General features: G+C 44.7%; 1 protein-coding gene across 2 annotated transcripts in view; it reads right to left on the reverse strand.

Annotated features, from left to right (window-relative positions):
- Window positions 1-5128: 5128 nt before the first annotated feature.
- The window catches only part of cntn1a (contactin 1a), an 82025-nt gene continuing 73274 nt past the window's right edge, over window positions 5129-13879 (reverse strand). For both annotated transcript variants that reach the window (XM_053483461.1, XM_053483456.1), the window contains exons 23-24: window positions 13613-13769; window positions 5129-7481 (exon numbers count right to left, since the gene is read on the reverse strand). In XM_053483461.1, coding sequence (XP_053339436.1) covers window positions 7405-7481; window positions 13613-13769 — 234 coding nt within the window. In that variant the 3' untranslated portion in view covers window positions 5129-7404. The remainder of the gene's footprint in view (window positions 7482-13612; window positions 13770-13879) is intronic.

Raw genomic sequence — 13879 nt, forward strand, 5'->3', positions numbered from 1 at the left:
TCAAGATTTATGTCAGAATTTTACAAGGATTTATAGTATCTAGTAACATTGCCTTAAAATGAACTGGTCTATTTAAGTCAGGTTTGTAGGACTTCTTAGTTAAACACACTTTTTTTTTTTTTCAGTTCTGCTCACAACTTTTCTATTGGAGTAAGGTAATGCCCATTCCAATACCTCTTTTTGCTGTCTTTAAGCTATTTTGCAACAACATAGGTGAATGCTAGGGGGTGATTGTCCATTTGGAACAACTATTTGCAACTAAGCTTTACCTTCCTGGCTGATGTTTTGAGGTGTTGCTTCAATATATCCACATAATATTCTTTGAATTTCTTTAGATGGTATTGCTTTTTTTTTTTTTTTTTTTACTAAACGTCACTTTGTCAGGCAGGATCTATTTAAGTGATTTTCATGATTCAACAGGTCTGGCAGTAATTAGGCATAGATGTCACAAGTCAAATTTAAACTCAGCTTTCTAAAAATAAAAAAAATCACAGTTCATTCCTGATTTAGCAAGGGGGCAATTACCTTTTCACATACTGTAAGGCCAGGCAGGTTTGGTCAGCTTTTTTCCTTAAGAAATAAAACCATCATTTGAAAATTGCATTTTGTATTTATTCAAGTTACAATTGTGTAATATTAAAAATTGTTTGATCTAAATCATAATAATAATTCAGAAAGTAATTTTTGAAGGCACTGTATTTTGTGAATTGCTTCAGTCTCTTCTGGAGCAAATTCACACATGATGCTGTGACCCATGTGCAGACAATGATAGTCATTATGGTCAAACTACCTTTTTTCCCCATTAGACCAGAGGACATTTCTCTTAAAATTAAGATTGTCCCCAAGACTTTGTCGCCAGTGTACAGCTACAGTACAATATGTAGTCTAGTTTATTTTGGAGCAGTGGATTCTCAGGTATTCAGGGTATATTTAGGTTACAGTATCAGTATTGTTATATTGTGGATATAAATTATTTTGCACCTGTTTCCTCCTTGCTACAGTTCCAAGATTAATTTGTACTTTTTAAACCAAAGTGTGCATCTCCTTGCTAAATGCCACATGATCCCATGGTGTTCATTTTGTGGCGTGGGCGGGGCGACGGCTGACGACCATCATGCTTTGTGGGACGGGCTTTCACCATGTTGGGGAAGGGTGTTTGGGTTCGCCATGGATTTAAGATGTCTCGCGCGTTGGGGCTATCCGGAATTCGAGCACGACAAGCAGGAAGAGCATTTCTCCAGGGACTCCGACCGCTGCAGATCCGCAAGTACATCCAGTTAGCGGCACCAGCCTCCCTTTCAGAGGCGCTGCACGAGGCCTAGCGCCAAGCCCATAATGGCAGAACATCCCGGCGAAAGAGCTGAGCGACCTTCAGCTCGGGCCCGCTCGGTAGGTGAACCTAGACGGGGACAGGGCTACCCGTCACGGCTAGGCATCGAACAAGCCTCCGAGGTTTCGCGACGCCGCCGAGGCCAGGGACCGCGGGACTACCGCTGCAACGTTCTCAGGCCTAAAGACAGCGTACCCCAGCAGCCGTTTTTAGGGCGCACTAGCTAACCTATGTGAGGTGTTTCTGGCTATCTGGCGGGCGAACCTGCGGCTTAATCCCAAGAAGTGTCAGCTGTTGCGGCAAGAGACCATTTTTCTGGGTCACATAATTAGTGCCCAAGGGATTGCTACCGATCCAGCCAAAATTGCTGTGTTAAAGAATTTGCCCGAACTGCTAAATGTGTCGCGGCTACGCACCTTCCTCGGGTTAGCCTCTTATTACCGCGTGAAAGATTTCGCCACAATCGCAAGCCCACTGCACGGGCTAACGAAGAAGAACCAGCCATTTCGCTTGGACAGTGTGCATGCGCGTGCTTTTGCTCAGTCGCATGAAGCCTTGGTCACGGCGCCCATCCTTGATTATCCTGACGCGTCTCGCACGCTCATCCTCGACACGGACGCAAGCAATATAGGGCTGTGGGCTGTATTGTCTCAGGTTTCGGAGAATAAAGAGTGCGTTATCGCCTACTTCAGCCGTGCGTTGTCTGGACCTGAGAAGAATTACCGCGTCACACCGTCGTCGCGGCTCTTAAGCATTCCCGGGCGTGTTTATACGGGGGCAGTTACAGGACTACAATTTCACCGTTTAACACCGAGCGGGAAAATTACACGCTAACGCCGATGCTTTATCCCGCCGGGCGTGCAGCAAAGCGCGTTGTTGGTACTGCGAGCGGGTTGAAGAGCGCGTGGGTGACTGTGACGTAGAACACTCTCCGAAACCCTCGTCTCAGAACATTCCCCTCATGCAGTCTTTAGGACTCTCCAGTGGTGATTAGCCGTCCGAGCTGGCGTGCAGCAGAGTTACTGCGTCGTCTACGGCATCACCTGTAGTCGCTTCGCCTCTGCCACTACTGGACCGGGATCAGCTTGTTGCCGAGCAGGAAAAGGATCCGGTCCTGCATAAGGTACTGGGTTGGGTTAAAGTGGGCCTGAGACCGGATTACACCGCAATTGTGAGAAGTAAAAGCTCTCCACTCCCAGTTTACGCACCTGGTGTTGCATGAAGGTTTACTCTACCGGCGCTGGGAACGGCCGTGCGGCGCGGGCGAATGCTTTCAGCTGCTAGTGCGGCGGGCTTTACGGACGTGTGTACTGGGTTTGGTGCATGGGCATTCCGGTTCGGGCTTTTGCTGTGCCTGACCAGAGCGCTTTCCCCACGGCTCGAGTGCTGGTGGATGAGGTGTTCAGCCGATTTGGCGCCCCGAAGCAGTTACACAGCGATCAGGGGCGCAACTTCGAGGCGGAGGTGTTTGCAGCTGTGTGCGAACGCCTCAGGGTGAAAAAGACCCGCACCACGCCCCTTCATTCGCAAAGTGACGGCCTTGTGGAACGGTTTAATCGGACGCTCACCACACAACTCGCCATGCTTACAAGCGATCGGCAACAGGACTGGGACGAACATTTGCCTCTCATGCTCTGGGCATACCGCACAGCAGTGCAGGAGTCGTCACAGCTAACGCCAGCTGCTCTAATGTTTAGGCGCGAGCTGCGCACTCCCGTGGACCTTGTGTTTGGACCACCTCCACAACCGGATTTACCCTCAAAGTCTGGTTTGGATTATTTCTGTTTGTTGAGGGACAAATTGTTTCGGGTTTATAAGTTGGCGCGTAAACACTTGACGGATGCCGGTGTTAAGCAGTGTTATGACACTGACAGCCGGGGACGAGATTTTGCTATTGGAGAGCAGGTATGGGTGTATTCCACCAGAAGGAAAAGGGGGCTCTCGTCTAAGCTTATGTCTCACTGGGTGGGCCCCTGTACGGTAATTGCCCAGCTCTCCGATGTTGTCTATTGGGTGCGGTTGGCGGGGCGGGTGCGAGTGGTTGTGCTCCACCGAGACCATCTCGCTCCCTATCAGCTGCACGCCGGCGAAACATTGAGCTCTGCAGAGGCCGGACCGCCTCAGGATAATGTTTGCGCTCATCCCTCCCCCAGACTCCGGCGTTCCCAACGCCAGCGCTGACCGCCTTCATGCCTCAGAGCCTGAGTTCGTCATGGTGACCGGGGACGGTCACAGCTCAGGTGGGTGCAGTGTGGCGTGGGCGGGGCGGCGGCTGACGACCATCATGCTTTGCAAGAGGGGTTGCTATGCGTTTACCATGTTGGGAAAGGGTGTTTGGGTTAGTGGCTTCGGCCATGTTTGTTGTTGTGTGTGTGTGACCTGTTGAATATGCCCCGTTTTATGCTAAGGCTAAATTGGATGTGGTTCTCGTGTGAATGTGCTGCTTATGCTATACATGCTGTGTGTTAAATAAAGTACTTCCAGCCATTGCATTGGGCAGCAATTAAGCTCACTCGTCTCTCCAACATCCTTCCCGGCGGTAAAACGCTACAATACTTAGTGTAGTGTTGTTTGTACAGATGATTGTGGTACCTTCAGGCATTTAAAAATAGTTTCCAAGGATGAACCTGATTTGTGGAAACCCTGTTGTTTTCTCTTAACTTTCCCATGATGTCAAACAGAGAGGCACTGTGTATGAAGGTAGGCCTTCAAATACATACACATTTAAACTTTCATTTAGCTTAAATGATGTCAATTAGTCTATCAAAAGCGATATTTTCTGGAATTTTTCAAGCTGTTTAAAGGTATAGTAGAGTGTTTTTACAAGATATAAGTCAAACATTACTTGTATCGTGTATAACGTTGATGTCCTAGCCAAGCTGCAAAAACTATAGTTTGTTAACTTGAAATATGTGATGAAAAAATCTGTTCAATGACTTCTGACTCCAAATATAGTCAAGTTAGTTAATATAGAAAAGTTAGGCTTAGAGCAAAGGGTTGGTTATGATAAGATGCCCTTTAAGCAAGATTTTTAGAAGTGTATGTCTAGTTATGCCAGACATACAGTACTGTGCAAAAGACTTGATCCACTAAAGACTTTCTTGTATTTTTAATGATGTGGTTTTGAAGAATAGTTCTCCGGTCTCTCCCGAAGGATTTTTCTGGCTCTGATTTTCAATTGTTCCCTATACCTGACCAGTTTCAGAGGAATTTTTTTTTGCCACACAGTGACCTGTAAATCATTTAATCATATAAGGCATATACAGTACACATACCGTATACTGTAAGACATAAGGTGAGAAACAGGTGCAGTTGATAAAAAGTCAGGCTGCTGGTTAGTATACCGGTGATGCCAAAGTGGTTACAACAGACGAGAGAGGAAATGAGGTTGCTGCTTTGCACTTTGCAGCAGTAAAACATTTTTACCATTTCTTTAATTTAATATGAAAATAATATGTAATATCACTCCTGTATTTGTATTAAATAAGCAAGTGAATAAATAAAAAAAACAAGTAAAACTAGCGAAAACTAGTCAAATGTTCTTATAAGTCAGTTGCTGCAGATAAGTATGTGGGAATAGTAGGTTTTATTTTGGGCCACTTTTCCTTTCAGGCACATTGTAGTATACTTTTGAGTATACTACAGTATAAAGTGTATTAAAAGAAGAAGAATAAAAAATTAAGTTAGTTACAGTATCGCAACAATTTGTTTTTGAACACCTTTAAATATATTTAATAATTATTATGAAATCTTTAACAGACACTATGAACAGTTCAATGAGAGTCGGTGCTGGTTTTGTCTTTATAAACTTTATTTGAGAAGAATGGCTTCAATGAAGCAGATAATGACTCATGGAATACATTTCATCTACACAATCTGTCATTCAGCCTAAACACACTTTTTATTGACTGACAGAGGCATATCTGAAGAAGCTGAGTTACATGAGTCACCTTCATCGCAAATGAGAATGATGTTCTAATGCAACTGGAATGAACGATTCATTTCCAGATCATGCATCTGAGGGTGTTCCATAGCACTCCAAATAATTTCTGATCGCAATATTTAAGTTAAAGGCTTTCATGCATTTGGCTTTTTTTTCTACATTGATGATGCTGTTGCCTGAAGTAAACAGGGAAAGAGAAAGCACTTTGTGGTGGTTTCTGAATATTACAAAAATGATGAAGCTATGGCTAAGATGCACACAGAGAGGCCATCTGAGAGGTCAACATCCAATATATATTTATGTATATATACTTGACATACAGTACTGTAAAAGAAAAACAAGAAGTTACTTTAAATTAGCCTGGGACATAAAAACCTGATTATATCATGTTCTTATAGAAGAACAAAGAGTCTATTTGTGGTGATATGTTATGGACCTTGAATGTATAACCTTAGGAAGTATTGTCAAATTTCTTTTTTTTAAATAGATCAAAATAGAAATTTAGCTAAAAGACAAGTAACAAATCTTAACACATATTAATAACTAAAAAATTCTGGACACGTTGGAAAACCTCTAATAGGGAAAAAAAGTCAATGGGTTACAAAAGCATGTGAAAAGACAATGGGTTACTAAAGCTTTTAGCAATAAATTGTTTGCTTATCCAATACGATCACTGTCACAAAAAGTTGACGGGTGATTATGAATCATATGACACAATCAAAACAGTTATGCACGTTTGAAATGCTTCAGCAACTACACTCATCAGACGTAATCCATTTAACAATGCAATGCTTTCATTCTTTCTTTCTTTCTTTTACTTGTTTTAGGACCTTAATATTATTAGCATTTAGGTTTTCCACCAGGTCTGCTCCTTGTCCCAGGCCATACAACTGTTACTTGGAGCATGACACACAGCAGAAAAAAAAGAAAAAATAATTCTCTAAATCCCTCCTACATGACAGAATTTAAAGATACAGTCAAAACAAAAGTTATCCTTATGCTGCAGATCTTTTTGTTTAGAGCACTTTTTGGGTTACAGGGTCTCTTAAAATATTCTTAATCATTACTTTACCAAATCAAAACCTGTCTCTAAAGGAGCTGTGAGATTATGGCCCATGTTTTCATGCCACAGTTCACTTACAAGCATATATACACACACTCAAACACAATCATCAGGTTTGGGTTTAAAACCATGGGTTGGATATGAATCCTACACATACAGTACACATACAAACACAATTACTCCTCAGTACATAGTTTCAGAAATTAATATATATATATATATATATACATTTACATTTTAACCCCTGATCATCCTCATTTAGTCCACAGAGGCTATAAGCGCACATCACTCTTACTTCTCAGTGTTCTTTTATTCAAGGGCTTTAAAATTACATATCTAACGTAAAATAATCTTTCTATTAAAGATATGTTAACATGATAAAAGAATTATCGAAATATATTTAAAAACTGATAGCTTATAAATTATTGCATATACATATACTAGCTTGAAATAAACTGCTATATTTTCTATTCTGCGTAACTTTGTTTAGTTTGTATTGAGTGAGTAGCAGAGGAGTTTGCTTTGACTGTATCCGTTAAGGAAAGCATTAGCTTATAAATAAAAAAAAAAGGAAGTTTCGCTGAAGTTTCGCAAACCAAACTAGCTATCAGACGCTCTCATGCCGATCTCTCATCATATGTCACTTGCGGGTACAGAGCACACTGCAGAAACTAAATGATTTCAATCGAGAAAACCATTGGTGCTACAGAATGAGCAGCCAATTTAATTCAAATTAAAGCTGAAACAGCCTTTTAATGTTTGTATTGTAAATTGTGAAACACAGATGTCAACTCTACCCACAAGCATCCATGAGCAGGGTAAGAGATATTATAAGGCATACTGAACAAGAGAGAACTCCTTTGACGCTGTTTCATGGTTAAGTCGATACTGGATAAGTCAATCCTTTACATCATTGTCCTTTCCATATTCCTGTATAGTCTTTTCCTCGCACATAGCTTAGTTCGGGTTGGAAATATTCATTGTGGAGCAAAGGATCCTGTAAGGCGTCATCAGGTTAGAGTCCTCTTCACTGTACAGAGTGAAGACAGAAGAAAGACGGCGCTACATTCAGATAGTCAGGCTAAGCAATGCCACCAGCAGCAGGACACAAAGGCTCAGGGATGGGGCTGACAAAACTCCTCCGGCTGCAGACACACAGAGAGAAGTTACAAGACAGAAATGATAAAGAAATAAAACGTCTCGGGTTACTTTGCTGAAACCCTGTTCCCTGAAAAGGCGGGAACGAGATGCTGCGTGAAAACGCTATGGGAAACATCTTGTCATGTTGCCGGTTGTGAAGCATGTGTGTATCAAACACGCCAAATTTTGGCTTATATAACCTCGGTCGGGTGACGTCATCTGATGAGACGCACCTGCAGGTTATAAATAGGAGTGAACCGGAAACATTCCTCAGATTGATTTGTCTGAACGGACGTCCGGTCACGTAGGCAGTGCGGCATTGGGACGCAGCATCTCGTTCCCGCCTTTTCAGGGAACAGGGTTACAGCAAAGTAACCCGAGACGTTCCCTTTCAAAGGCTACACTCGATGCTGCGTGAAAACGCTATGGGAACGAGAATACCAACCCCGCCGCACTGCAAGTGTCTGGACCCCAAGGTTGTGTAGCGTGTGCGCACAAAGCCGAGAAGGTCTCAGAACTATATTTGGGAAGCTGACTCGAGGACTTGTGAGCCCGGAGTGGCATGAACATCCAGATTATAAAATCTAACAAATGTGTGCGAAAAGGACCACGCCGCCGCATCACACACTTGCTGCAGGGGAATACCTCCCAGTAGATGAGGCGATCCCCCTGGTTAAATGAGCCCTGGTTCCTAGAGGCGAAGTGAACCCACGCGCCTCATAGGAGAGGGCAATAGCATCTCTCACCCAGTGTAGTGGCGGCCGCCCCCCCGGTTGCGGCCCCAAAACATGTAAAGGCTGCTCTGACTTATGCCACTGGCTGATGCGGTGGATGTAAATCTGAAGAGCACGTACTGGACACAGTAAGTCTCTCCTGTTCCGAAGCTGTAAAAGGCGGAGAACAGAAGGCTTCAAAAACAATAGGGTGCATGTTGAGAATGGAACTTTCGGAAGATAGTTCAGTGAGGATGCCAAATGGCCCAGACTAGCCCAGGGGCGAAGTCTAGGCAGGATGGGGAGACTGACAGATCTCCAATCCTCTCAAAGAGGTAACGGCCATTAGAAAAACCATCTTAAAGGTCAGGAACCTGAGGCGCTGACTTTAGTGGTTCAAAAAGAAGGGTGTCAATTGGCTCTTCGAGCACGATAGATAAAACCCACAAAAGGGACCGTGTCACAGTAACCCCACCAATCAGGACGTGGCAGGCTGAAATAGCAGTTACGTACGTCCTGAGGGTACTAGGGCACAAGCCCGAGGACAATTTTTCTTGCAGAGACGCCAGCACTGAAACATTTCGGCAGTGGACTGGGTTTACCTGCTTCGTTATGCACCAAATTTTAAATACATTCCATTTGAGGGCATAAGCTCTTCTAGGGGAGGGAGCCCTAGCACTTAGAATAGTCTCAATTACGCTGGCTGAAAGACCAGCTTGACTTAGTTGGCCCGTTGTGGCAGGCTGAAATAGCAGTTATGTATGTCCTGAGGGTACTAGGGCACAAGCCTGAGGACAATTTTTCCTGCAGAGACTCCAGCACTGAAACATTTCGGCAATGAACTGGGTCTACCTGCTTTGTCATGAACCAACTTTCAAATACATTCCATTTGAGGGCATAAGCTCTTCTAGGGGAGGGAGCCCTAGCACTTAGAAAAGTCTTAATTACGCTGGCTGAAAAACCAGCTTGATTTAGTTGGTCCCGTTCAGGGACTGAACGTGAAGGTTCCAAAACTTGGGCCAGGGATGAAATATCGTCCCCTGCGCCTGAGACAGAAGATCCCACCTCATTGGAATCACCCATGGTGAGCCGTTGAAGAGAGATACTAGATCCGAGAACCACACTCTGGTCGGCCAACAGGGCGCTATCAATAAGAGGCGCAAACACTGTTGATGGACCCTCGCCAAGACTCCCGGGAGCAGAGCTATCAGGAAAGCGCATAAAGGCGTAACCAGGGCCATGTACGTGCCACGGCGTCCAGACCCGGGGTAGCTGGAAGAGTCAGAGAGTAGTAAAGGGGACATTTGCTGATCTTGCGAGGCAAAGAGGTCCACCTCTTCTACCTGAAATCTCTCCCAGATTGACTGACTATTTCGGGGTGGGGTTTCCATTCCCCGTGTGTCAGAGATTGACTGGACAGAACAACTGCTCCCACATTCATATGCCCTGGAATGTAATTCGCCCTGAGGGACAGGAACCTGGTGCGCTAGCTTTTTAGCGGCGCGAGCACAGTCCGCCCTGGCGATTAATATATGAGACTGCCATAGTGTTGTCCACCCGCACTAGGACATGGTAGCCTCCCAACTGCTGGAGGAAATGCTTTAGGGCCAGAAATAGAGCCATCATTTCGAGGCAATTGATGTGCCGCGCGAGAAGATGGCCTCTCCAGCTCCCTTGGGCTGGACGGTCATCTAAGACCGCACCCCAGCCCATAAGGGAAGCGTCTGTCGTTAGCATCTGCGACGACAAGACAAACTTAGAGTGGGACCCAAAGTCAGAAACCGGGGTCTGAACCACATAGGAAGGGTACGAAGCACCTGGCGCGTAACCTTTATTGGGGATTGGCCCTAGAGTGAAATCCCCTGGTTTTTAGCCACAACTAAAATGCTCTCATGTGCAGAAGACCCAAAGGTGTCACCGTGGATACAGCTGCCATAAGAGCTAAGATCTATGAAAGTGATGGTCACTTTCCGGTCTAGCTTGATTTCCTTGAGGGTGTTGAGAATGGATTCAACACGAGCGGGAGACAGCTGTGCCCGCTTACGATCGAATCCCATGTGACACCCAATATGTTGTCCTCTGAACAGGAAAGAGCACGCTTTTTATGGCGTTGGGTCTCAATCCTAAGAAACAAAGATGAGCTAGGATGACATGCTGATGTCAAAGCGCTAGCTACTGAGACTGGGCCAGCCAGTCGTCTATGTAATTCAAATACGGATGCCCTGGAGTCGTAAGCGCCAGAACTAGATCCATGCATTTCATATATGTGCGGGTAAGAGAGCTAGACCAAATGGAAGGACTCGATACTGGTAAGCTTTGCCCCCGAAAGCGACCTTAGGAACCTCCTGTGTTGTGGCAATATTTCTATATAAAGTAAGCGTCCTTCAATCGATTGTCCCAAGTCAATCGCTTGGTAGGACTTAAGAGCAATCACTTTGACAGTCAATATTTTGAAGCTGTATTTATTTATTTTAGATAGCGGAACAGCCCGCAAAAATCTAAAAATTGGACGTAGCCGCCCGTTCCTCTTGGGAACCAAAAAATACCGACTGTAGTAGCCTGACTCACTGTCTGGTAGGGGGAACATGTTCCATGGCCCCATTTCCCAGCAACTTCTGTCAGCAGATGCGCACTTTCCGGGTTTCACGAAAGTGGAGACCACGCTGTTGAAACACGGAGGGTGATGTGAGAACTGCATCCTGTAGTTTCTCTCTACAGTGCTTAGTACCCAAGGAGATATGCTTGGCAGTAGTTTCCACGCTGCCAGTTTCTCTGAAAGGGGCAAAAGTCTCGGCGGCTTGGTTAAACGGGGGGGCAATGTTAGATGTTCGGCATCCTGAAACATGGCAGGAAAAACCGAAGAGCTAACACTTTATTGGAGACTGGTGTTGCCCGAAACACCAGTGGTGGCGGAGCAAAAAACACCGACCTCCTGGGGTGCCAGGGAGAACACTTCATTCTCAAAAGGAATTCTGCGTGTCTCTCCCCATTGTCCTGGGCACATGAACCTCAGGGCTTCTTTGTGAAGAAGACAATATGCCAGTCTGAGCTCTTTTGAGGCGGATTGCGAAGTGCAGGCACGACGCACCCCAATCTTTACGAGGGGGTGCCCGGCTCAAAAACACTCTCCTTGTGTGTTTCACGCCTTGCAAGCGTCAGACCCGGTTGAGACTGGGTGGCCGACAGTCCCGACTCCTGAGCACGGCGGGGAAGGAATTTCCGAAGGCTTGTTCATATAACTTTGCCTCATGAACCTAGTGGCGAACAAGTTAACGACATCGCCAAACAGGCCGGAAGGCGAAATAGGGGCATCAAGGAGGAATGCACGATTCTATGCTTGATGCCGCTGAGATTCAAGCCATAAGTCTGTGGCCAGGCGTTATTTCAGAACGTCCTATCTTGAAGAGCCCCGCCAGTACTCAAGTCTCTCAGCAGGTCAGCCTGGTAGACCTGCAAAACCGTCATGGTGTGCAATGGAGCACCAACCAGACCTGCTGCCTGAAAAGCTTTTCCCTCCAGGGAAGATAAAAGTCTACACAGCTTGAAAGGAAGTATTAGCTTTTCAGGGAGGATGATGTCCCAGGAGAGAGATAGCCTGGAAGCGTCTCTTCTATCTGGGCGTCATCATATAACCCCGTGCTTCCACCTCAACTATATTTAAACAAATAAATAAAGTAGATGGCAGGAAAACACAGAATAGATACAGCTTACTTCATGAAAGGGTTAACTCGTATGGAGATTGCTAAGAAAAAGGGAGAGAGCATTGTTGAGGCTCCGCCCCCGGGCCACCCGACAGAACCTGCCGTCTAATGATTTTTTATTTATTTTTTATTTTTTTTAAGTGCTTGGGTGCTATTTTCATCTCCGCGGAGCGAGAGAGGATGTTTATCCTTGCCCATTCACAAGAAGCGCAGCGCGCGCTTGCGAGCGGACAGAGGGATTTTCCAATCCAACGAGGAAGTGAGAGATAGGAGTTTTAAATCCGTCTCTCACAGCTCTGCTGGATACACGCGTTTTAAGCCCCAGAAATGCGCCGGGGCCCGGTGCTTCTCAAGGAATGCGGGGCGCGCGCGAGCACTTTATTCGAAGCAGTAAAGTGTAGAGATCGCCCTCCGATATGTGTTTATTAGACACGGAGGGATATCTCAATTAAAACTCTGCCATATCGGTGAGTTAAACACTTTCTTATTTTGCTGGTTTAAACACACACGCATACACAACAAGGTCAGTGAAGACAAAAGATCTGAGGAATGTTTCCGGTTCACTCCTATTTAAAACCTGCAGGTGCGTCTCATCAGATGACGTCACCCGACCGAGGTTATGTAAGCCAAAATTTGGCGTGTTTGATACACACATGCTTCACAACCGGCAACATGACAAGATGTTTCCCATAGCGTTTTCACGCAGCATCGAGTGTAGCCTTTGAAAGGGAACTCAGATATACATTATATGACCAAAAGAATGCTACCGTGGACACATTACTGTCACCACTAACTTGAAAGCACATAATTCTCTAGGATGTCTTGCATGACAGGGTTTGTATAGGTTTGAGAGTAAGATCACAAAAACAGCCCTGACAACACCTTTTGTGCTGAACTAAAACATTAACTGGACCCCAGACCTTCTCGTCAGACATCAGTGAATTGTCTTACTATTCTTGTGATCTTGTGGCTGAATGAACACAAATCTTCACAGACAAAATGCTCTAAAATCGAATGTAAAGGCTTCCGGGAAAAAGGCGAAACCAAATGTCCGACAAAAATCAGTATGAGATGTTCAACACACATCCAGAGATGTGATTCTCAGATGTCTATAAATATTTAGCCATATATTCTAGTGCACACTGCATTCAGAACTAAGTGCAGAGAGTTTCCAAAAAAACAACCCAAGGACGCCAGGTAGTCAATCGAACGCTATGTTCTTTAAAGAACGCAGACTTATATAACGAGAAGCACTTAACACAGTATAGTTAAACATAGCGCTGTAAGACTACATCTTATAGAAAAGTGTCTTTCAGCATGTTAACTGTCTGAGTGAAGTACTGTCAGGAAAAAACTGCACTCAATGTGAGGTTTATCCATCATTACAGTGCTCTCTACCCCACTCTCTCTTTTATCTACCTTCAGCAGTAGCTGTTCATCATACCCAAAGGTGCATGACACTGATAAATCACTGCACTCAAACTGCAGTATGGATATGATTCACGTTAGGGAACACATGGGGTCGGTAAATACTGACGTACCGAGTATCTGGTATAGATCATTTTCTTACTCAAATTCTTTTTCCATTTATAATTCAATGGAATTGAATTTGACTTTTTTTCTGCACTGCAGAAGAAAATGATTAAACTTAATAAATTAATAAAATTAAGATGCCCACTGAGCGCATATGATAGATTAGTGCATGTCTGACAGAAAGCTTACCTGAGATCCGCACTTGAGCCACAGCTCCATCTCCTCCCTTGCTCTGTGCCCTCACCTCCACAACATAATCTCCATCTTTGTGAAAGGGCAGGTCTATGAACTGCTTATTTGTGGTGTACAGTGTCCCAGTGCTGTGACCCTCCTGTCTATATAGCACCTTCAAGCAACAATAGACAAATACTTTCATATTCATTAGAAAAAGTGACATTCAAAATCATTTTGGTTTCAAGACAAAGACACTTACAAAACACAGTCTGGGACAGAAAC

The sequence above is a fragment of the Clarias gariepinus genome, chromosome 2, assembly GCF_024256425.1.
Source record: "Clarias gariepinus isolate MV-2021 ecotype Netherlands chromosome 2, CGAR_prim_01v2, whole genome shotgun sequence".
Taxonomy (NCBI): Eukaryota; Metazoa; Chordata; class Actinopteri; order Siluriformes; family Clariidae; genus Clarias; species Clarias gariepinus.